Source organism: Carcharhinus amblyrhynchos, chromosome 25 (genome assembly GCF_965287045.1).
Source record: "Carcharhinus amblyrhynchos chromosome 25, sCarAmb.v2.hapA, whole genome shotgun sequence".
NCBI classification, from domain to species: Eukaryota; Metazoa; Chordata; class Chondrichthyes; order Carcharhiniformes; family Carcharhinidae; genus Carcharhinus; species Carcharhinus amblyrhynchos.
This window is the reverse complement of record NC_137348.1, coordinates 19,321,745-19,347,677: the sequence shown is the minus strand read 5'-3', so window position 1 is coordinate 19,347,677 and position 25,933 is coordinate 19,321,745. Positions and strand designations below refer to the sequence as shown.

The 25,933-nt window shown below is 37.1% G+C and overlaps 1 protein-coding gene across 4 annotated transcripts in view; it reads right to left on the bottom strand.

Annotated features, from left to right (window-relative positions):
- Window positions 1-1,231: 1,231 nt before the first annotated feature.
- mapkap1 (MAPK associated protein 1) overlaps window positions 1,232-25,933 on the bottom strand; it is a 282,802-nt gene continuing 258,100 nt past the window's right edge. For all 4 annotated transcript variants that reach the window (XM_080212198.1, XM_080212199.1, XM_080212200.1 and 1 more), the window contains 2 exons: window positions 13,631-13,728; window positions 1,232-1,898 (listed from right to left, as the gene is read on the bottom strand). In XM_080212198.1, coding sequence (XP_080068324.1) covers window positions 1,776-1,898; window positions 13,631-13,728 — 221 coding nt within the window. In that variant the 3' untranslated portion in view covers window positions 1,232-1,775. The remainder of the gene's footprint in view (window positions 1,899-13,630; window positions 13,729-25,933) is intronic.

Genomic DNA, 25,933 nt, shown 5'->3' with positions numbered 1-25,933 from the left:
TACACTCATAAGAAAACATCTTGGTAAGCTCCAGAGGCAAAATAATTGGAACTGGAGGATTGACTAAATCAAAACGAAAGGGATAAGCTTTTAAAAAGGTGGAGGGGTAGGTGACTGAAGATTCAGCATCCAAGAAGTGAAAAAGAGTAAGGCAAAAGAGTGCAAGACCAGATGAGTAGAAGCTAAATAGAGAAATATTGGGCTGAATGAGTATGCAAATCGAGGGAGAGGTGAGGCTATAGAGAGAAATGAAGATAGAGGCAAAGATTTTGATATTGCTGACATAACTATATAGGGATCCAGTGAAGATTGGTGCACACAGGAGTTGAACTAGAAATACGACTTTGTCTACATGCAGCATATGTTATTGAGGGCTGCAACTTGCAAAGGAAAAGCTCAGTTGTCAAGAAATTGATTCTGAATTTGATGAGGCCTAGTTAAACATTTCAACAGCACTGGATGTAGTAATAGACAGTTGAGCAATTGGTAAGGAAGTGGGATTTGAAAGTCAGCCCAGAGCTGAATGTGGTTATGTACCATAAGGTTTAGTTCGAAGAAATCAAAAGGGAAGAATGGTATTGGATGCGAAGATGTAGATATTTAAGCAGGTGCTCAGCGGGAAGTCTTGTCAATATTGATTTGATGGAAATCTTTGCTTGATATCGGGGGGGGGGGGGGGGGGGGGGGGGGCGCAAGCCAAAGACAATTTGCACTTTTCATTTGAGACCTCTGACCCTCTTGTTAACTTTGTTATATTTAAGCAAAGTCATGAAATATTATAGAGATGTGAAAAGAGGTTGAATTTATTCATCCTGCTGAGAACTACATTTGTGCTAGTGAAATGGCTGACGTGGAAATCATCTTCATTTTATTGAGTGAATGTGAATCCAGATCACCAGAAGTGAAGAGATTCAATTGAATCAGCCGCAATCCCTTAAATAGGAGCTTCTTTTAAATTTATGGCTTAAATATGGTGTATTGATATGAATGTCGACAATTCAAAGCCATTTAAAAATTGGTTGATAAAGAATATTCCAACTAAAAATATTATTGTTTTTTTGGAAACTGCAGTTTTTTTTTATACATTTTGCCAGAAAGAAAAATGTTTTAAACATATTATACATTCCCATACTGTCCTCAAATGACAGTCTGAAATAATACCAGCTATTTCTTACACAGTGCTTTGTCATTATATTACAATTAGCAGGTACAATGCAGGAACATTTACAGGTCACAGTAAAAACTAATGTTTATTTCCTTCGCAGGCCATAAAAAATGTATTACTCAGCTGTTAAGAAAAAAACTGTTAAACTGTTTGTCCAGTTATTGTTTTTAAAAGAATCAAAAAGGAAATTTTGGGGCTTTTGTCCCACATGATTAACTTTCATCTTTGATCATGTGACAAGCTATGACACCTGTGTAAAGTCAGTTGTCAGACAGTGCAATTCATTGTAGCTGTATTCCTTGGGTGGTTATATACGTGGACCCTCCCCATGAATCAAAGCACAGGGAACCAAACCTAGCCACTTAATTTTCTCTCTGATATGGCTGCTTGTTGAGAGGAAGAACCTTGGAGGTAAACCTGCATCCCAAACAGGAAGCTTAGGACTTTTTGAACATGTCAATAGCAAGAGATAAAAATGTCTCCAAATTTTAATGTTTTCTTTGCTCTGCTTTTGGCAGCCCGGAAAAGTAAGGAACTACTTCATGGTTTTATCCCCCATCTGAGACACCTTCCTCAGCAGAATTATCTGGACAGTTTTTTGAGGCTCACACTACTGTCCTGACTTTTTGTCCTTCTGAAAGCTGAAGCTTGTTCTTCTGCTAAGTTTTCTTTGTTTTTGAGTTTGGTAGTCTGCTCGTGCTGAACTTGCTCTGGATTCCAAAATATAGTTAATCTAAAAATAAGAAAATAAAAATCATAATTATCTTAGCAGATTTGAGCGATAAGAGAGCAAAAGGATTTTAGTAACAATAAAACATTCTTTTAGAAATCGAAATATATAAATTTATTAAAGATACTCTAACAAATTCTCTAGATGCTGTGGAACAATTACAACTGGATATCTGTTCAGCAGAACCAAATTGATTTTAATAACATTAAGAGTATCTGATATTTTCTTAAGGTCAAACACATGGCAGGGGCTGAGAGCTTCTCTGTGCTTAATCAACTATTCGTTCACACGTTGGGTCAACCACCCAACTTCACCAAATTACTATCAGCAACAGTTCAAATTGTACACACAATGTACAATTATAAGACTGCATTTCCATTTCAACATTTAATGGATAATTTAGTAATTTTGATAACATTTTGACTGAAATGCAGCACTCTGAGATAGAGCTCAATTGCCAAGCCAATTGTTTCATTTATTTGAGCCTGAATATAAACTTGTGATGGAGAAGGGCTTTTCTTTAGTAGCAAAGAAAATCATTTGCAACATGTCAAATATATCCATTTAAGTATTCTATGCACATAAAAAAAACACCTTTATCAATGAAATTCCAGGACTTAGCAAAACTTGTGTTGCATTTTTGTGCATTTTAGCAGAGTTGGAGAATCCCTCTGAACAAATTTTGAAATTTCAGTGATGTTGCAAACGAAAGCCTGATGTGAACAAAGCAAAGTACAGTAAGAGAAGTAATTAAATGCCAGGTTTTTTTGTATAATAAATGCATTACTCTTGACAAAGATGTTTCTAACTTACATTTAGACACCAGTAAGCCTTCAGAAGTCAGCTTTATCTTTGTATCAAAATTCTAAAAAAAATCATTTCCGCCATGTTTCAGTTTTGTCTTTCAATTAAAAAGAATACCCACGTTATTTGAGCTTCTTCCCTTTATATAACATAATCTTTGGTTTGGTGGTGAATATGTAAAAGCCTCTAGTCTAATCAAGAATAAACCTCAAAAGGTGATGAGCACTGAGTAAAGTTGACACAGAAGCTGGTTCAGCATGAAAGACAGTCACATTAGCAAATCGTAAATACTTGTTTTACATGTCTCATAAAATGTTAATTTATTGGCTACGATACTTTGTGATGATAGCCGTGATAATTTTTAATGGAAGGTTAATGTAAAAATCAAAATGCAAAAAGCCCTTTGGCTTAGCATCAGTTGGTTCACTGAAAAGATTTGGCAGCTTAAAACCTGAACAGTTTTATGTACTGCTGGGTCTTCATAGTCGTTAAATTTTAAAGCTAATACCTTCAACTGATTTTGAATATTTATTTCATGGCTAATAAAACCTTAGTCTGGACTAGCTGGAAAGATTGAGATGGTTAGTTTGCTAATGTCTGAGTAAATTGGTCACATCCCTGATGTAGCACATTGCCAGATTCTAGGCAAATCAATAAATACAAAAGCAAAACAGTATTGGGTAAAACGAATAAACAACTGATGTATTCTGACCGTCAAGCACACAGTTATGTACATTAACCAGCCAACCAAGAACATTGCACATACCTAGAGACATGCCCAGATTTTCTGCAGGGTGCCATTTCAAATCAGCCTGCCATCATTTTTGGAGTCAACCTAATTTTAATTGAGGCAAGCTCCTGACGGTATTCCCATCTTTGATTAGCAATGTACTGTAACGGAGAGCGGGCCAGAAACCTGTGTAGTGCTGAAGGATTCTGAGGCTTGCGGCAGCTTAAAATGAGAGTGCAAGAGTAAGTGCTGAAGAAATCAACAGCAGAATTTGGCTCACAAGCAAGCAATGTCTGAGGAGACTTGAGAGACCTGCTCGAGGGGACCAAGCCCCATTTCCACCATATATGCAGCTGAAGGTGATCTTCCCTCAGGCAGCAGAGGGATACTCTTTGAACCCAAGCATGTCAACCCCGAAAAAGAAGTACAACAGGAGGTAACGAGGGCAGCGACAACCAATGCTATGAGCTCATGTATGGCCAGTCATTGCCACAAAAGAATTAATGATCTTACTGAGTCTGCTAAGGTAAGAGAAGGCACCATTCACATTTTCCATGATGGCACTGCACTGCATTTATTGCAGCAACTTGCAAAGTTCCCTCAAAGTTCACATGGTAAGAAATAACTTCTGGCATGTATTAGGTATCACCCCCAATGTGATCTGCTTATCAACTTCTGTGTTTATTGCATTTGAAGGCAAAGAGAAGATACTCTCACTGCTTTTACTCTTTTTGCAGGATCAGACAATTGAGAGATTATCAAAAGTGGCAGAACTACAAAATTACCCTCTCTCATCCCTAGCAAAAAGGATCAATTCATGTCAAATTGGAGAGAGGCTAGATAAGGATGTATCTTCTGGGCAGGCACCAGCTGCAGGTTCATCATGACTTTCAGATGTTATTCCTTTTCATTTTATATATAATACCTTCAGCAAACTAATTCAGATTACCCCTCCTTCTGGGAGTAAAGTAAATTGTTCCTCAAAAATATCTGTAATATCTTTTCAGCAATGGTTCAGTGGTAGCTGTTGCAAGAGGGGAATACTCTGTTGACAAAACCATACAAAGGGTACGGAAGGTGGGGGTGGTGGTGAGAACTTTTCATACAGCATTTTCTAAAAAGCAGTGAGATATGGAGTCAAGTAGAATCTCCTACATCAGTGTAATATGAATGTACCTGCAACCAGGAAAAACATTGTCCTTTGTACTTGCAGCAGTTTCTCAGGCTCAGACAGGAGCAACTTTGCCGGCAACTTCAAGTGCAAGCACATCATTGGAAATATGGTGTGTGTTAATTGGAAATATGGTGTGTGTTAATAGAACATCTAAACTGGGCTCCTTTAGTCACTCCTCTTCTTTCAGGAAGCTACAGAAGAAAAGCGTAAAGAGGGTTGGGATACGCAGCTCCATAGCAATTGGCAGAAAGGCAGTTTGAGCATATTGTCCTATTCCCTTCATTTAAAGTAAAACAGTACCCTAAGGACCATCTAGGTTCCTCCTCTTCCTTCAGGTACCATTCCCTAAGAGGGCACTGGCAACCATGGGCTTTCATCAGACTGGTCTTTGACCACTCTTCGTAAAGATGGCATTGTAGCGTTCTGAGATATGGCTGACCAGGAAATTCTCCTACTCTTACCAGCTCATAAGGTGTACTGGAAGGATTTACGGGCTGATAATCAACCTATTTTGCCATGTTATGCACACACTTCTCATAGTCATCAAGTGCTGGAGTGCGACTTCAACCCAGAGCTTCTGGCTCAGACATAGGGACACTATCCACTGCACCACAAGACCGCCATCTACTTTTCTGCCAAATGCATTATTTTTATTAATAAAAGCAGAAATACAATGTTTAATTTGCCCCAACGAACATCAATTTCTAGGCAGTTGATGCTGCTGCTGCAAACTGCAACACCATCTATATTTTCTATACTGTTGATTTTGGCCAACATAAAAGATACATTTGAGTAAAAATGCTGATCCCTCAATCACAGAAGGCTCACAGTTGTAAAAAAACAGGCCACAAACCAATAATATTTTGCTCAATGCAGAAGGTTTCCTTAGATATATCATGGCCTTAAAAAAGGGACAAAAATGAAAGTGGAACAAAATAAATTGGTCCACATCACAACACATAAGCCATTAAAACAACCAAGCATGATTCAGAAAGCGTTTCAAACTTTACAATCCATAATACAATCCTTGCAGTGAAGAAGGTAGCCATTTGGCCCATCAAGTCTGCACCAATCACAATCCCACCCAGGTTCTATTCCCACAACCCCATATATTTACCCTGCTAATCCCCTGACATTAAGGGACAACATAGCATGGCCAATCAACCTAATCCGCACATCTTTGGACTGTGGGAGGAAACGGGAAGACCTGGAGGAAACCCACGCAGACACGGAGAGAATATGCAAACTCCACACAGACAGTGACCCAAGGCCGGAACTGAACCCTGGTTCCTGGAGGTGTGACGCATCAGTGCTAATCATTGTGCCACCATGCTGCCCATATTTTCTGATGAAGCAGGAATGTTTCATACATGTTTTTAAGGTAATTAAATGCAGGAGTAAACACTGTTGCACTGTGTCTTTTGTAATCTGCTAACATCATTTTTGCTAAAGCAAATCGTATTTCACACCTTACTGACATCTGTATCAATACCTCTGAAATTCTGGAACACGTTCAGTAAAAAAGAATCATCTGCCTCTTTACAGGTAGATTATCTTCACCCACTGTTGAATCTAGCCCTTGGGAAGAACAGTAGTGAAATGAATACCTACTCGGTCACCCACAAAGGTCTAAATATTCATTAAGCCATGGAAGACATCTCCTGCTCTATTTGATCTGCTACTGCGCAACTGCACATTGCCATCATCTTGCACAATGTTGAGTGATAGCGCTGAAAATGATTGACCAGCAGATGTCTCTTTGCTCAATCAAACTGGTGGAAAACCAGCAAATGTCTGACAATCCGTGTGAAAATGCTGCCATTTGGAGCTCTCCAGTCTTCCAGAAACATGTTTGTGGGAGCTCCCTGCCAGCTAGCATTCAGTTTACCCATAGCTGAGGCAGCCCCACCACACAGTACCACCTCGAGGACACATGAAATACCCTCCCTGCTCCTTCAAGCTCAGTAATCAGTGCTTTGTAGACTTGCAAATAGAAGAAATTTCATTTTAAGAACATAAAATCATCATAAGATATCACACACTGCTACAAATATATTCTTGGTTTATAAAATGGCTTTATAGTTCCAGGAGTGACTGGAAGAAATGGAGAAAGTGTAGAAATGCACAAATGAAAGTTTACTTTACCTGGAATCATAAGGTTGGCCTTGAAGTACAAGTGTTTTCCCACATTTATGTCTTCACAAATTTTTAAGTGTGAAAAACTTCTTTATGCAGTCATTTATCTTTTCTCCACCTCTCCATGCCGGTCAGACTATATCAATAAATTAGAAGTGTCTGATTGCTCCATCAAGTGTGCAACTTCCACAGTTTCAGAACTGTTGAGTCTCGTGTATGTTTCTTTTTCACTTGGGTTCCATTAACATGCTTCATTTAGACACTGGCTTGAATTGTGCCAATTTCCAGAAAGAAAACACTTCCTCCATGTAAATATCACACGAGTTTTGAGTGATGTGTGCATTCCAAGTACTGCACTAATGCAAAATGTTGCACCGTTTATCGTACAAGCTATGCCACATAATGTTGGACTTATTTTTAAGTATTAATGCACAGTACTTCTAATTGCATCAGTATTTGCACTTTTTAACCCAGAAATTGAATCAGATGGCTTTTTAAAAAGACTGGAATCATGCTGGCTTTAATCTGTAACCATTATTAAACCTCACGTGAGTTTGATGTGTAATATTTGCGTTGCACAATTTGGAATATGCAGAGTAGTTTAATTGACCCCTTCTCCCCATCTAATTGTTCAATTAGTAGTTTTAGTTTACTGGAGTATAAGATTTATCACTGTTTTACAGCTGGTTCAAAATTTGAAATTAGCACAGAGTCCCAAGTAACCACACAATCTAGGTTGCTGTTTTCTGAATGGACATATGGATAAAAAAATGACTAGTAGTCTGAATACAAGCCTAGTATTTAAACAAAACAGATCTTTAAAGTCACTATCATAAATAAATAAAAATTACCTCTTTCAGATGGTGCAAAATTATGTTAGTACCAAGATACAATTCTTTGCTGTGTACTCGATTACAGTGTGGCAGGATGGAAACTGGCATCTGACATTCTCAAATTGTGACTAGAGCATCACAACAGACAGCCTGGAGGTGGTGCTAGTACAAGGTGTCTCTCTAAAAGGGTGGTGTGAAAATCTAAGAAAAAGTGTCCTGTATCTTGTATCTCTGGGGCTAATATCTTAGTTGATGCACAGTATCTGCCAGGGGCCTGAATGGAGGAATGGGGTAGATGTTGCAAGCATGTTCACACAATAAGGCATACTTATATTCTTAATTAAGCACGAAGTTCAGTACTGGTTACATACAATTCTTTAGGAGCAAACCGATTTCATTTTCATATTTTGTAAGAATGTCCAAATAGGCAACTTTACTCATACAACAAATCAGCTGTAATTAACTGAAAACAATCCTCTAAATAAATTCTCCTTTGCATTTCATGGGTCCCTGAATGCTTACCTGGAGTGCATAAAGCACTAAAGCTGCCTGCCTCTGATGTCAGCCAGAACACTGCTCCATGCTGGTAAGAAACCAAAATAGTTTGGGATGGGGCAAGTGTTTGCAAGGATACAGGGATAAAGGGTGCATGTTTTGAAAGGAACATTGGTGGGAACTGAAGGTTAAAAGAATAGGAGATGGCTAAGGATGAAATGAATTTTTTTTTTAAATGAAAAACAGGAAAGAAACTCAAGAAATACAGTTTTAGGTGAATGGAAAGTTAGGGAAAAGTAGCAATAGGCAACTGGATGTACGACCCCTGTCTTAAGGATAAAGATGTCCACTTTTCAATTACTTTGGTTAAAGAAGGTTGAGGAACAGGGAAAAAGGGTTCAAATAGATCATTGGTCATGGAAGACATGCATAATTGATTCTAGAGACATGGTCAGAGGAGAGTGTGGCCTGAGTGTATTTGATATGGTCCAGTTGAATCCAAACCTACTGACCACCAGGAATGGAGTGGTTAATGTCTGCTGGTCTTGTGGAATTAAATTCTCAACACCAGAAATAGGAATAGGAATAAACCAATTGTCCTCTCAAACCTGCTCGATCAGTCAATATGATCCTGGGTGATCCAATGCCTTAACAAAACTTTCCTGCTGCTTGATTCTCTTCATTTTTCAAAAATCTATCTCAGGCCCGAATATACTTATTGATCAAGCATCCACAACCCTCTGGGGTCCAGGATCCCAATGATTCACAACCCTATGAGTGAAGATTTTTTTTTCTCATCTGGCCTGTTATCAATAGTGGTGTTACAATTCATAACTTCTCATTTGCTGGGACTGTTCTGGAATCTAGGGAACTTTTCAAGATAATAGCCCCTGTACCTCTTTCTCTACAGCTACTTCTTTTGGAACCTTATAATGTCGGCCATTAGGTCCTGAGGATTTGTTAGCTTTTAGTTCCCCAAGTTGCTCGAATGCTTTTTCTCTACTGATATTAAATTATTATCCATTCCTCATTCTTATTAGCCCCTTGGTTATCCTTTATTACTGGTACGTCATTTGTACCTTCTAACGTGATGACAGTCCCAAAATATTTATTCAACATCTCTATCATTTCTTCATAATTTCTCCTGACTACCTCAAGGGGACCAACATTTACTTATCTATGTACCGGTAAAAGCTTTCATAACCTGCATTTCTATTCATGGCTATTTTACTCTCATATTTTCACACGATAGCAATGAATGTTCCAATTGCAATGCATTGCTCCGTAGACAGTAGGATATAGATCAATAAAATCACCCCCCGCTCAAAGAGTTCCCAACTGGATTAACACTGCTAAGCAGTAGCAAGAAGCAGAGATGTATATTTTCCCTCCAGAGAGGGAAGAGAAAATAAATGTCACCTCAGGCATTTTCTGCTGCTTGTTTGTGGCCTGGTTCATTCAGATATTGATGGGAGGGCAATAATCAGATCACCACTCAACATCTTGTTCAGGGCTGATGCTGTCCGTGCAAGGACATCCAAGAAAGCAAAGTAAAAACAGATTAAAAAGAGCAAGTTTCACTGTTGCAGCTAGGCAATCGAATTCTTGTAATAAGATCTGCAAGGACACTTTTTAGGGAGCTTGGTTTATTACAGAGCTGCACATAGAGCAACAAGACAAGACCGTTTACTTCCAATTCCCTACAGAGTGATTAACTGATCTCAGTAAGACTGTCTTGTGACATGCTGAGCTGAGGCAAGGTGTGTCCCAAAGAAGAAAACAGAAGAAGGGGAAAAGTATGTCAAACTGTCCAGTACTACTACAAATCAGTTAAGCAATGTTAGAAGCCTTAAACATTAAAATGTGGTTTGAAAAATAAACAAAATTTACATTTTCTTGAAAAAACCCTACGAAGTGTCCAAATATAAATTGGTTACGATAAGGCAAATGCAACAGGAAGTAATATGATGTGGACTCAAAACGGTGAATTATTCATCACTGATGTGTCTTCAACAGATATGGTATGTAAGGCAGGTATTTTGTTTAAATATAGTGGTAAGTAGCAAGAACTACTTATAAGGTGAAAGAAAGCACAAAAGATCCTTCTTTCCAAATGAATATAGACTGTCTCTGGCCATTGCTCTATGTTCCCTCTTTTTGTAGCCAAAACTTTTATTGCCAAAAGTCACAGAATGATTCATATCTGAGCAATTTCGATTGCAGGAAGATTTTCAACAATCTCTAAATTCCAAATGGATGGGACCCAATCTCACCAAAATCTCTTTCCTTCACATTCCCTCCTGAGGTAGTCAGCAAACTTTACATTTTGGTGCTGTCGGTGCCATCTCAGACCTGGTGCTGTGTTTCTTGGTGAGGGTTTTGTAATACTCTTTAAGGATATCCTTAAAAAAGACATGATCTTCACCAATAAGGTAAGCAACAGGGACACATCTGAAGCCGGCAAGAATTTATACCCATAGAAGAATGCCCTTAATCTAGGAATTAAGTTGCATAGGTGACACCTTAATAAGTAAAACAGCCTTTGGATTGAAGCAGTGAGCCATGTATACATAGAAAGCCCAATGTTTGATTTTATTTGTGCTGTTAGTTTGTTAGGGTAGTGGCAAAAGCATTAAAACTAATCCCAACAGACCAGTTGTGGAACAGGAAAGAATTGACCAGGGTTCCCATTTCGGATTAGTATCCAGTGACCCATCCTGGAATACATGCATGTGGAAACTGGATAAGAGTAGACACTTGGCTGCGATATTCCCTGCAGTTGAGTGGTATCAATCACTGCTTGGGAATAACACAGGAAGATTCTGGATGATGGTGCGGAATCTTCAGGAATGAGAATGCAAAAAAAAGCAACTGAGTAATGAAGAAAGGAAAACCCTGAAATTCTTCCTCCAGTTATGAAAAGGATGCATGTCAAAGGAAGGAAGAGTTTCTACATTTATAGTTTGAAAAAATACTTGAAGAATGATTCCCCACTGCTGAAAACGAAGGATTGAGGACCAGTGACTTGAGGTCCAATATCAAAGTACATTATAAGCACAATAGGAATTGACCCAGATCTCAACCCCTTTTTGGACTCTGTACAAACTAAATTGCTGTCCAAAATCATAATGGCAGACGCAAAAACTTGTTCATAAATCTTGTCCAGACTGACTGGAAAACCCTGAATTAGCACAAAACAATAATTCATAAAGCTAGAGATGCTTTAGGTTAATAGTTCCCAGTCCAGCCCATAAATGTTTCTCTCAATTAATTCTCATATATTTTATTCTATCTTTGCTCAGGTGACATAGCTTTTCTTGGTTGGGATTTTGAACGACCAATCTCAAATATCAATTAAATTTTGCTGTTTTGTGTGGTTTCGGTTTCAAAGCCAAAAATCTATGCTTAAATATATCCCTAGTTAAACTTAAGTAAGCTGCAATATGCCTGAATATAACTGACATCTCAATAGATTTATACCAACTTTAGGTTAATGAAACTGCATCACATTTATATTATTTACATAAATCTTTGGGTGCATCTTGATTACGACAATTAAGACTATAAATACTTCTTAGTCTAGCTGCCTACACTAATATTAATTTTGACCTTTCAGGTAATCCTTTAATCCCTTGCGTAGCCTCTGCATCTCATTTTCACTGAAGGTTATATTTAGCTGTTGTTGAGGCAGCTGAATTAAAAACAAACATTTCTTTGTGGAACATACTTAAAATTCATTAGAAGTTTCCTACTGAACTCTAAATGTTACAGTTCACTTTATATTAATGTTACCCACCATACTGGATATGTGCCACTACACTTTGTCAAGTTAATATTCATTGAAGAATTAAAAACTGAACTCCTGGCAGCCATGAAAATGTGATGATCGTACAGTCAATGGTTCAATTCCACAATATTAAAAAAAAAAATAAGTTTTATAAGAATTGTGGAAAAGGTGACATGACTTTAGTGATATAACAGAATATTGTGGGGAAAAGAAATGTAAGAGTTTACAATAACATAACAGAAATAAATATTTAAACAAACTGACAATCAACCTTTTTTTTGCCTTTAAAACACACTCTTCAAAATTGTTTGAGCTTATTGAAGAACTAAATACAAAAAAAAATTCATTATCTCTCATTCTCTCTCTCCACAGAATTGTAGATTTTTGCCTTTAAAATAAAATACCCATTCAACTTAAATGCAATTTGAAGTCAATATTACATCCGTTTCAATGTTACTGTTTTTACAAGAGAAGATTTTCATTACAAGTCAAAGCACTTTGGGAAGCACTGTATTGTTGGCATTTTAATTGCAACTGAAGTGCTTCAGTGAATCTGTAAATTCTTCTTAAAATCAATTGCAATATGAGCTGTATATGTGCCTAAACATAACCAAAATAGTACAGAAAATTAACTGTGGCTAAAAATCAAAACCACAATAACCATAGAGTTATTTTGATCAAACGTAATATTCTAGGTTCCAGTAACGTCATGACGTTCATTGTCAGCAAATATGAGCCCTTTTTAAAAAAGTAGTTAAAATACATTTAATCAATTCTCACAAGATTGGTTTCACCTGGATGAAAAATATTAAAACCACTGCTCACCAGGTTAAATAAAGCTGTTTTTATCTCGCACTAGCTTTCAATGGATGGGGTCGCTTGCAGTTCACTGGATTTGCTCGTCAGTGACTAGGCATATTTTTTGTTTAAAAGATTAGATTTTCCCAGCTGTCAAATAGCTTTGACATCCAGTAAATGTGCTCATCAGTCTCAAAATATGCATCCTAGTCGTGACATCACTTTCAACTTAAAAAAAGAGGCATCTTTAATTAGCACTCTAGCTCAGTTCAAGTAGCTAATTTACTTTAATTTTATGTTGTATCAAATATGTAATCTAAAGTGACTGAAAAGCTTACACAAATCTGTTGCTACAGATTTTAATCTTTCTGCCAATGGTTTTACAGAAAGAAATATTGTCTTGTTTCTGTTTTGAGGATTTATCGAGCGCTTGATGCTATGCTGTCAATTCTTTGCTCACGTGTTCTGCAGAGTTGAACATGCACAAAATTCCTGTTTGCAGCTGCTCGCAAGACTGGTCAACTGCAAATGTGAAAGAGCGGTATACTTTGCAAAAGCAGTTTAACACAACCGTTAGCATCAGTGTGTGGGGCACTACAACAAAAATAAACATGCTTAACTTTGTAAGTGCTTATTTGTTTCAAATCAGTTGAACAGGAGTATTCAGCTGATCTGAAACAATGCATCACTTGTGTGAAGATGACTTACGAAAGAACTGCTTAAATTCACTTTCACTGCTAAGGTGTTTACTATTTCTGTAAGGTGAAAGTTGAAACACTTACAAAGATACAGTGGAATGACTTTTACTGTTGAAATGCAGTAATGATGCCACATACTTCAGCAAATCACAAATCATCTTTGAGCTCATTACAATCAACCTACATTATAATCCTACGTACAGAATTTATTGCCATGCTGTCATTAGGAACCATCTTTTCTTTGCTGACCAGTTTGTGAAATATGTGCTCGGAGACTCACCTTCAGCACAATTTCATTGACTGTGTTGGTGTCTGCTTCAAAGTAGAGATGTTTGTGGTCGTGATTGCTTAGATAGGTGAGCTTGAATACTGCATGGCCTGCAAGGCAAACAAAGGACAGGAGTCAAACAGATGAACAGAGTTTTACTACGGATGCAGCTTGACAAAGAAACAGATGGTGATATTAATGTCCCATCAGCAGAACAGAAGGAAATTGCATGATGGCGACAGCCTCCGCATGTCATTTCAACATCATTCAGGCAAAACTCAGCACAAAGGCAACAGAACCCTTTTTAATATAATTTGATTCCCCATCCTATCACAATGGACAAAGTGCAAAATCAATCATTTGGTTAGTTAGGTCCTCTGTCAATTCTTTTCTGTTCTTTGAGGTGGGTTGGGGGTAGGGGTAGCACTGGTGGTGAGAGAAGAAAAGAAACCAGACTGCACTTGGTACACGGCCATTACAGGAGAATAAAGTATTTAATGTTTGTGGTAGATTTATACAGACATTTACTGCTTCAGACTAATGTAATATGTTAATAATCTGCTACATGACCTTTCTTAATGCTATAGCTTTAGGAGGTTTGTTAATACGCACTACAAAAGAAAAGCTTTTTAATTTTGTCTTTTCATGTAGAGTCAAATTTTTAAATATATATTTAATCCAACACCCATTCCAATCAAATAGCTTATGATAATATAATCTAGTGCTGTGAAAACATTAAAACAATGCATGTGATTTTTAAATTACTCCTATAAAAAATTACCAGATCAAAAATGCAGTAGTGTAAGCACAAATTACCAGATCAAAAATGCAGTAGTGTAAGCTGCTCTTTCATTCTTTAAAATAATTGTAACTCCAATATGGGTTTATGCATTGAGCGATGTAACACCAGCTTTGTAATATTCAGATATTACTGTAAAAAAAACAAATAGGCTGAAAACTCAATGGTACTGTAACCCATATCATGTAAATCATCTTAAGCACATGACGCGATAGTGGCACAGTTTGTTGGATACTATCCCATTGAATATTTCCAGTATTTTCTGGTTTTACTTCAGAATTCTCACAGCCACAGTGTTTTGCTTCTCTGCTAGAACTGTTTTTTTTGTCATCATGAACCAAGTAGTTGTATGGGGAACTTCAGGAGGTTATAGCTTCCACTACTCTGGATATATCACAGGCTGTTGATACTATTAGATTTAGGATTAGATTTGGTATTATGATTTAGGATTTATCCATCATTTTGGAAAAAGCGTTCAGAACAGCCTGTGGAAAATTCAAGGCAAATAAACCAGTGAATAAGAAATATAAATGCATAACGGGCAGATGGAGTTGCTTAGGATAGATTAGCAGGCCTTGGGTTCTATGTGACCCACAGGGAGTAGTTTAGAAGTACCTACTCCACAAGTTTGTAATTTAGACTGTTTTGACACCATAAACAGCAACATAGTGGTACAGGAACATTGCTAGATCAGGCTACCAATTAGCATAGAACAATTAACATTTTCAATTGCCCACGTGGCAGGTTCCTGAGCTTGCCTGTCAGGGGAACTACTAAACAGAAAGAGAGAGATTGAAACCAATCCAGATTACAGTTACAAATCTCCAAACATGGATGTTGAAGGAGGGAAAGGAAGGAAGGCAAGAGAAAAATTATCTGGAAATAAATTTATCCCAAAAGTATACTGGACTTGTGACTAATGGGCAACATTTTAGGGACGATCCTCCAACTTCATCACTGCCTGCAATAATAATCGATCTGTCCCTGCACCACTGAATTTTAAAGTATAAAAATTAATAAACCAGAACATTCCCCACATAGTGTCAACAGGTTTATAGGTGTCGAAAAATCAGTAACTACAACATGCCCCAGTTTATTAAAAAAATCTTATTTACTCAAAAACTTCTACATCCAGCTCCTCAAAACATAAATCTAATCAGTTTCTAAAAGCACTAAATGTGGGAAGGTTCTAAAATAACTGGCCAGATACAACAGATTTAATTTTAATTGCAGAATTTACACAATAAGCATTGTTCTTCATTGCACATAAAAAACCCAAATAGTAAACTAAAATTGCTTTCATGAACGCTCCAATTTAGTTTTTGATATGCTGATTTAATAAAATGAAACAAAACTGCTTAACGTAGCACAAGATTTATTGACTGCTAATTCTTTGCTACAAGTGGCAGATTGTGCGTAGATAATAATGCTGAGATTAATAGTGTTCATCATTATAATGGTGTAAATCAGTCAGCAATTTCTGGCTTTTGCACAAGCACAGTTAAATGCGGAAACCTGAAAGTTTCTATCAGTGATACGTGCTCCCTCACAGAATGTGTTGTTACAGTCCTTCCTATACCCTCAACAGTGAAATAATGTAACGCCAGGAACTAAGGAGTGTTTCACATGAGATGAATGGGGAAGTTTGGACTGGCACATCCAGGTCCAAGTGAATTTCTAACGATAAGTAATAAGTGACAAGTATTAAGTACTGTCAAGTAACTGCCCTGGCACTGGGAATTAATTTTATAGGAGAATTGGGGTCTCAATCCCTCTGAAGTTAGCCAACATTAAGATTTTCTCTCTCTCAATCCCATTTGCCTTTCCTTATATTTACTCAAATTTTAGATTTGAAACAAATTTAAAATAGACTCTGCATGTATCATATCAGGATCAACTAGATTGGCTAAAAAATCTCACCCTGTTTATAGATACTACCGATTCTCTGTAGAAGGCGCGATGCTGGTTTAGATGCTAGATTAGAGCAAGACTAGTAAAACTTTTGTCAGCAGTTGACAGCGAGGGAAGTACCAGCCCTTCACTACTGAGAAGAAACTCCAGGCATCATAGTGATACTTGCCCATTTCCGAGGAGATAAATTGTTTACTTTTCAAGATGCATATATAAAATTAAATATGGCGTTAAAAATAGTAAAGCCAACCAAAGATCACGTTATGAACTCCACATTAGAGAATTTTCTTTAAGGTTTTGAACAAATGCATGTTCAACAATGAAACATTAACTCTAGACGCAAATTTTACAGAAAATACCTATTGAAAGCTGCATTTTCAATCACAAATTGCTCAGTACCTTAAAGCTTCTGTTAATCTCCTTGTGTCAATGAGTCTACACAAGAGTGTAAACCTCAATACACAAGGTTTTAAACAATTCAACTATGCACCATCTGTTAAAATCCACCATTCTGTGCAGAAAAAAAAATTCATCTTCTAAGAGAACTACTGTTGTAAAATCAAAACACTTTTCAATTATTGACATGTTAAGATCAAGTTTCAATGCATAAGTCTGGAATTAAAATTGGTCACAACCATAGTGATAACAATAAAATTTGCTAAAGTCTGCCTTTAGATGTGGCTAAAGTCTACTCCTTAAAAAACAAAATCAAGACATCTAGTGGCAGCAAAAGATTACTGCACTAACCTAGGATCTTTGCCCCAGGAGTAAAGCATCACAACTATTAAATTATAGTGAAATAAATAAGACAGAAAATAAAATGGAGCAACCCTGACTCAAAGGGTGCTTTAAAATTACTGGAAATGGATATATTTTGTTGGAAAAATGCTTGGCAAACTTCCTGGCAGAAAAGAACGAGACATTAAATCATTTTCAATACATGCCACCTCAAGATAATGTAATGATATGTTTGACATGACTTACATTATCTGGTGCAGGAATGAACAAAGTCTTTTTAAATATTTGTTCTGGAAGATGATTAAACACAATTCGATTTACATAATAAACCTTATTCTGAATTTGATATTCATTGAATGGGGATAACTTTTCACAAGGAAAAAATATCTTGAGGGGGATTTTAAGTAGTTTTAGTATGCTTCTCTTTCTGTTCAAAAATTTTCGTTTAATGACTTGATTTGATTTCAGTGGCAAGTGATGTGATTTTCTAGTTATAGGAAATAAAAGAGAGCAAAAATTATTGTTGCAGAAAAAGATGTAAACAAAACAAAATGCAGTACTGATAGCATCATTATTCCAGTCACTAACCTGGCACAGCTTAGTTTTGATCCTTCAGTAAAATATTCAAACATCCACTTCTGGGAGAGGAATACTTTAAACATCCCTGCAACACACCCCTTCTACTGCAAGTTTTGTTATCAAATAATTCTCTATATGCATGTAGAGAGGCTGTATTAAAAATAATGTTTTTTTTAGCAGCGACTTAAAGGAATGAATCATTTGCAAAGGTCAGAATTTCTACTGTACAAATCTCTTATAAGGTTAGTCATTTGAGATCAGGTTACATTGTAGTAACCAGGCAAATAAAATGGTCAGCGAATTTGTCCTCATCAGGAGCTTACAAAGCAATCTACTAACCAGGATATTCATAATTCTGCAAAGGATGTTAAAACAATAAAAATCCATGAGCTGAGCCAAGTGAAATTTGGCATTGCATTAGAGCTTATGATGAGGTGACTGTCACTAGCGTGTAATGTAGTGATGACTAGCCGTGGTCGCATAAAACATTTCCTCTCCAAGCTGATATAAACGTCATAAACATAATTGTTTTTCGGGTAAAAAAAGTTGTAATGGCTCAAAAAGCTGCACAAACTTATAAAATCTACTTTCATGACCCCCAAATAGGCACTAGACCTTAAAGCACACATGTCCCCATGCAACTCCAACCACAGAGAAATATACAACTAGAAGTAACTAGTGGTGTAACAAACCCCGGGATTATCCTTTAATAACAATATTGGTGTTTGGTGAAGAATGACATGTGATATATGCATGCTGAGGGATAGGACTGAAAAGCATGCAAAGGAATGTTTTGGTCCCCATTTCAAACACTGTTTCTTAGCCACTGACTCCATCCCCCTCTCTAGCAATTGTCTGAGGCGACTGAGTATGCCTATTTTCACTTCCATAACATTGCCCAACTTCACAACTGTCTCAGCTCATTTGCTGTTGAAACCCTCAGTGGTATCTTTATTACCTCAAGACTTGGCTTTTCTAATCCACTTCTGGCTGGCCTCCCAAATCCTACTGTCCATAAACTTGAGGCGATTTAAAATGCTGTTATCTGTGCCTTAATTCGCACCAATTTCCATTCCGTCGTCAGCTGTGCTTGCTGACCAGTATTGGCTTTTGGTAAGCAATGTCTTGATTTTAAAATTCTCATCCTTGTACTCAAATCCGAACAAGGCCTTAGCCCTCCCTCCTAAGCTCCACAATGCTCCAAGAAATTTAAGCTCCTCTAATTCTAGTATTCCAATTTCAATTCTCTTCCTGCACCTAGTGGTGCACCAAGGCAGATGTTTGTGTTTCCATAGCTAGTTAATCCTGGACCAGGTGGATCAAATTCTGCTGTACTCAGTTTTATTGCTCCATTGATGGCTGCATCATGCTCCTTTTGTAATAAATCCCTTGAAACCTACCTCTTTGGCTAAACTTTTGGCTTAATATTGCCATACAAGGCTTGGTGCCATATTTGTTTTAAACTTGCTCTGTTTTATTATGTTAAAGATGTTATATAAACATAAGTTGCTGTCACATTGCCTGCCACAGATCGCATGAGTGCCTGGCCTGCAGATTTGAAACAATTTGTCCCACAAAGTATCAGTAACTCTATCTCAGGGATCACTGAAATGGATGAGTTATGGGTTCTACACTCCCAACTGAAATATGGAAAGATTTGGCCTGTTTGAAATCAGTTTAATACAGTGCTAAATCAGTTGAATGATACTTGGTTTGTTATGGTTTGGTGAGGATAGTAACCTTTTGTTTAAAGTTGACAAAAGTTCAAAATCTCAGTTACCCAACAGCGAACAAAGTTACAAGATCCTACGGTTTTAAACAAAATAAAATTTACTATAGTCAGAAAAGTAAAATAATTTACAGTATCTATCTTGTACTGTAACATTCAATTAACAAAGTCAATATGAATTAGCAGGAAAACTGCAGTCAAACACACACTAAACATTAAATGGCAGATGCAACCAAGACAAATCCCACAGGTTTCTTTGCGACCCACACATATATCAGTGACCAGCGTGTCACAAGATCTTATTAAAACTGGTCAGCCTCACAAGAGGTTTCATCTCCTCTATTTCAAATGTCTAGCCTCTGTACCCCCTTAAAAGCCACAGTGACTTACACAACTTCAACATGTACTTGTTTCCCAATGGTTCAATTTCCTCCTGTCACCAAAATTCCAAGAAATTCACAGAGATGCTCCCAGCTCTAATTACCGGCACAATTCCAATTCTTTTGCAAACTCTTGGCTTCAGATACTGCCCCTGGATTTCTCCAAACTCCAGTCTCCTGGCTACCTTCTCATCTTCCACAGTTTCTTTGAGAGATGCAAACAACACAAGCTTCAGATTACCACTAACTCCCTCTCCCAACAAGTGCACAGATAAACTGAAATCAGAGAACCTTCTTTAGCTCCACTCAGCTGCACGACCACAGTCATTCAGAGTTCACGGAATTCTTTTAACCCAATTTAACCTCCATGACTCTATTGGCCCTATTTTACCATTTTGACTCTAAGTGCTGGGTGGACTTGAAACCGGGAGTGTTTCAGATCCGACTTTTAGACCCATTCTCAGGTGCTCACATACGCACTCTGCCCGAAAAAATATCAGCAAATCTGAATTGTGCTGCAGAAGCCCAAGGGCGGGGCTCAATACTCCTGAAACCCTGCAGATTCAATCAGCGCCTCCAACTGCGCATCGCAGAAAAATGATAGATAGAATGTGACACCCCTGCCATATTCCTCCCAGCCTGGTTAATGTCTCCCCTGGCTCCCACAGACATTGCCCCACCCCCTTATCTCCTCACTAACTGGAGTGCTGAATCGGACTTTTATGGAGCATGTCTGTTTCGTGCTGATTCTGGATGGGCGAACACTGTGGTAAAGGGGGAAGTGTCGGTAAAGTTGGGCGTGAAGCTAATTAAATTCAATCAAATGCATTTAAATGGCTGTTGTGCTCATTTCGGACGAGGCCTCGGTCAGTCATTTTCGGGCCTTGGTAAAGTGGAAACTGGTATGGAAGTGGACATGGATTGCACTACTTACCTCACACCCAACTTTACAAAGTTTTCGCGCACGAAAAAGGGCACAACCTGATAGTAAAATCAAGTCCTATGATACTAATTCCCAAAACATCTCTCTGGTCTGCACTCTTTGCAAGCTGTGTAGATATCAGGTCTCCAGTTCTCCAGCTAAGTAAGCCCATCAGCTGATTTATGACTTCATCTCTTCAATTCTGATTCCATTAAACAAACACAGGTAAACTTCTGAACTGTCGTTTTGTTTCACGTGTTCTGATAATCTCCAACTTCCAGCATTTTAGTTATCTTAACTTCACAACAATTTTATCAGAATGAAACATTACCACTAAAATATTAACATGCTTCATGAACTGAATATTCATCACAGGCTTTATTGATCAGATACGCTGTCAGGAGTGAATTTCCTCTTAAGTGATACTGGAATGATCAGTTTCAAGGTCGTCGCTGGCAGATAAGCCAACTGAAGCTCCAAAGCCTATAGTGGAAGTGTAGATTCAGGGAGTAGTTAAATTGCCCTCAAAACCTCACATACTCAAAATTTCAGTCCTCAACAGAGGAGTGAGGAAAGTACACATGGTTAATATAAAACAGACGTTCCCAGCAGCCCTCGTCTCTCAGAAAATTCATAGCATTGGCTACCTTCATGACTGTTCCACTGGAGTACCTGCCTAAAACCTAAAAGGCAAAGGTCAAAAGATTTAAGGGATAGTTTTCTTAAACCAGTTTGATTGTATGTATGAATGTGCTAATAGTTGTGCGACAAAGTACTCTCAATGCTTCTTGGATGACTTCACCCTGGAAGTGAAAATCTGCACTGTAAACAAACTTCACCAATTCTGTGCTCCTAATCAGAAGGAATTAATTATGAATTAAAGTTAAGACTGCGATACCAGAGCACCAATTCCAATGCATATCCATTTAAGCATGGCATCACGTTGGGAATTTGGATAACAAGAAAGTGAAAGATGTCCACAAGCCTGAAGTCTTAACATTGATGACAACATTAAATAATCTTTTGAGTTGCTAGTGATTTTTGAGCCACAATCCAGTCCAACATACTAAAAGCATGTGTGTATAACCTTCTGCAACAGGAATGGGGATTTTTTGTAGTTTATATAAATTTTAAAACTTAAAACTGGCATTAGAAAATATTTTCTGCAGAAAATAAAGAAATAACTTAAACTAAACAAAAGGAAGGCAAAGTCATTGACCAAAAATGCCAATGAAGTTGAAGAAAAATGCCATTATTTAAACCACTGGTGTAAAGATCAAATAAATATATTTCCAAACAAGCAGCAAACAATAATAACATTATAGCATGGGTGGTGGGACAACATGAGATGATCTTTTGGGACAAGTCAATGACTGGGCCAAAAGTCTTCAACGTCACCCATCTCTACTATTTCCCATTGGTCTGACTTAGTTAACTTATGGTATGTGGTAGACTATAACTTAAGTTCAGTTTATACATGAGCAGGAATATTCTGCGGGTTATATTTTTAAATATACAAATATTTCCATAAAATGAGAAACTAAATACTAGTGACATATTAATTAGAGCTCCCTACTGTTTCCATTGTAAAAAGGGCAATTAAACATAATTATGATTTACTAACCATTAAGATAAATTCCCAAATCGGAAATTGTCAAATAATTTAAAAAGTATTTTTAAAGCATTTGACAAAAAGCCCCTAGTGGTACTAATGTCCAATGTATTTTAAAAGTCTCAATGAAAAAAACTTAATTAGAGGCTCATTAGTATGTAAATGCATTCATGTTTTGTTACAACTGAGTAGGGATGGCTCTACAGAAAATGCTATTTAAAAAAAGTTATTACAACAAATGGAAAGCTCACCATTGGTTGGTTTACAGATTTTTTTCTGGACAAGAGAAATAATGCTATTTTCTCATTTCAGATGTAGGCTATGCAACATCTGGTTTAATGAGGCACTTATGTTTGCTCTGATTTTTTTGTTATACTGATAGAAAAATTAAAAAAAATAGTCACACACATGCATAATTTTCTTTCAATCTTTTATATATACAAATTAACTGCTTGAACAGCTGCTCCTCAATGTCTTGCCTTCAAATGGGAGGCTAAACAGGGGTGTTGCCTGGCTATGTAACAATGTAGGGCAAACAGGGCACTTCAGTCCATTCCCAGCATTGACCCACACTTTAGGAGTTTATTAGGTTGTGGCCAGGAGTGGGACCTTTGACCAATTCTCCCTTTGGCCGAGAAGGAAACTGCAGCAGCTCTACTGTTAGCCAGGATGAAATCAGCCATGTCAGGATTGACCAGGGATTGAATTTGGGACTTCCTTGGCCTGAATGATTCAGTGTACACAAGGCAATGGATTTGCTAATTTGGGTGTTGAGGAAATTTGAGTTGGAAGTTTTCTGAGGAAATTCAACTCACAAGAAAATCTCCAAGAGTCTGTAATGCCTGATTGTTCTTTTTAATAAAAGGGTGTTGTGTAATGAAAGGCTGCAATTATTATCTGGCCGAACAATACTGAGATTAGTGAATTAATTTGAAAAGTCACACTGGACAATTAAAGCTGCTGCATATGGAGGTTCATGCTTGCTTGAGTAATAGCACTATCATACTCTTTTCTTTAAATATGCTAAGATTTTGTTAAAATGGCAGCAAGATTGCAAAATGATGCATAACAGACATTATTTAAATAAAAGCAAACACCGCAGGTGCTAAATATCCAAAATAAAAGCATAAAATGCTGGATAAACTCAGCTAGTCTGGCAGCATTTGAGGAGAGAAACAGTGTTAATGTTTCAAGTCTAAATGGTTCTTCTACAGAACCGATTTTGATATGGACAACTACAAAAAAAGTTAAAACTTAGAATTTTATTTGGCACTCTTTTCTCCTGACCAAATTAAAACAACATCACCCAAACCAGAGCTCAGCCGAACTGATACTGTCAGAAGATCAATAACTTTAACGTTCCCATGCATGGAGTAATCTTTTAAAAATACTTACTGATTATTTTTACATTTGTTGACAGCATCCACTTTAAAAGTTATGTATATTTTTACAAGCAGCAGTAATATTAAAATGCAATAGCAAAATTACCCGTGGGAGAGCATTAAAAACTTAAGAAAGGAAATGTATTATGTAACTGTATCTCTCCAAAGATGCTACCTGGGCTGTAATGTTTTTCTTTCATTTCCATAAGAACAGAAAAGGCTGAAAATATTCAGCAAGTCTGGCAGCACATGCAGAGCAAGATAGAGAGTTAGCATTTTGAGTCAAAAATGAGCTTTCAAAATGTTCTGAAGAGTCATATTTGATTTGAAATGCTGTTTCTCCACAGATGCTGTTCAGATCTGAGCATTTCTATCATTTTTGGTTATTTCAGATATTTTGCTTTTGTATTATTGTGCAATTTTGGTTGCTTCTAGTGAAGAGTCGAGGGAAAGGTTCAATATAAGGAAGTGAAAACAGAGAATGCTTGATAAATGAGAAGCTGGAAAAGTACCGATCGGGGAGGATTAGATAAAATGAAGAATGAATGACATTTGGGATGCATGCATTCAGAAAATGGATTAGAAGTATATTTTGTGGGCTAGGAAAACAGGCAGATACAGATCAAGTTCATCAACATACTGAAATATCTGCATGAAAAACAAACTTTTTCAAGCATAAAATATTTTAAAATACAGGGATACTAATATAGAAACAGGATATAAAAATGTAGGTTACACTGAAAGAGCAAACCCAAAATATGCCCTTTATTCAAAAATAGTAACACAACTGGGATTGTTTACATTTTGTTTTGGCATTGGGAAGTATCAATAACATGGAGCATGGGGAGAAATGTTATGCATTGATAGTAACAAACATCAGAATTCCATTCAGAACTGCAAACCTTTCAGGTAATTTTTGATTATCTTTCCAAATCAGAATGGAACTAGTTTCTGAATTGTGTTTTACTCAGCCAGTATATTTCAACACATTGAAAAGTAGAACAGAACAACAGTTTCAGATGCTTCAAATCCCAGTATCTTGCTGATAGTGATACATTTAACCTGTCATTAAACACCCTTGATGCGACAAGGTATGAGCTGCAATGGTGCTGCATTGACAAAAAACGTTCATAAAATAGATCTGGTATTGAAAGTAGTAGAAAAGATGGCTTAACCATAATATGCTGCTATTTTTATAATATGTCAAATCAGTCATCACTAGGAGGATGACACAGGGTTTTAAATGTGCAAATTAATTGGAAATGTCTCATCCAACTAAACTAATTCACACCAAGATTATGGGATCCATATCAGGAACAGAAAAGACTGCTCCAGTCTGTGCCAAACTGACAAAAAGCTCGTTATTAATACATTGGTTAAATGGCAGCAACTGCAGTGACTAGCTGTGCAAGGGCTAAACTCTTTTCTGCAGACTCCCACATCCTTTTCCCCATCTTACAGATTTCCCCCTCTGCCAACTGAGCCCTTTTGGAATGCATTGCAATGCACCTTGTAAATCACAGTACACCCCACTGCCACCACCACCATCACCTCACCAGTCTTGTTTTAGGAACAGATGATAAATAAATCAAAGTGCACTAAGCAGTGCTTCCACATGGCAATCGCCTCCTTCTTCCCTTCTGCAGCTCATCAATCACACTATTGTCTACTTGAAAGCCAAGGCTTGTAAATGTCATCTCCACTCAAGCCCAAGGAGAAGAAAATCAAAATGTTGCAATGAGTTTTAATTGGATAGTGTAATTAAAGTAAAAAACCCTGGCAGACCAGCTTTGACAGGATATAAGACCCTTTTTAATAGGCAATGAAATAGTATTTGTTACAAGAATAAGGCAATATACATCATGATTATTTGTTATATTTTGAATTGGTAGTATTACTGGTGCTTGCTGCAATCTCACTTAGGTTTTGAATAAGTTGGGTGAATTTTAACATGGTCAGAATCTTCACTGGTGCTTTTGAAGGGGAAACAAACATACAAATCAAATAGGATTGCTCCAGATGCAATTTCTGCAGAGTTGAAGAAATTAGACTGAAACCTGATTCTCATTTTAAAAGCTACATTTCTCAAAAGATTGGAACTTACATGGTTAAATTGTTTCAATGATGACTTTTCTTTGTGGAACACAATTTGAATAATCACAAGAATGGCTTTTGAGTAAAGAGGAAGAATAGAAAATAAAGTGAAAGGAAAATGAGTACAAACGATAATTTCTCCAGAATTGATTTTTTTGTTATTTAGATT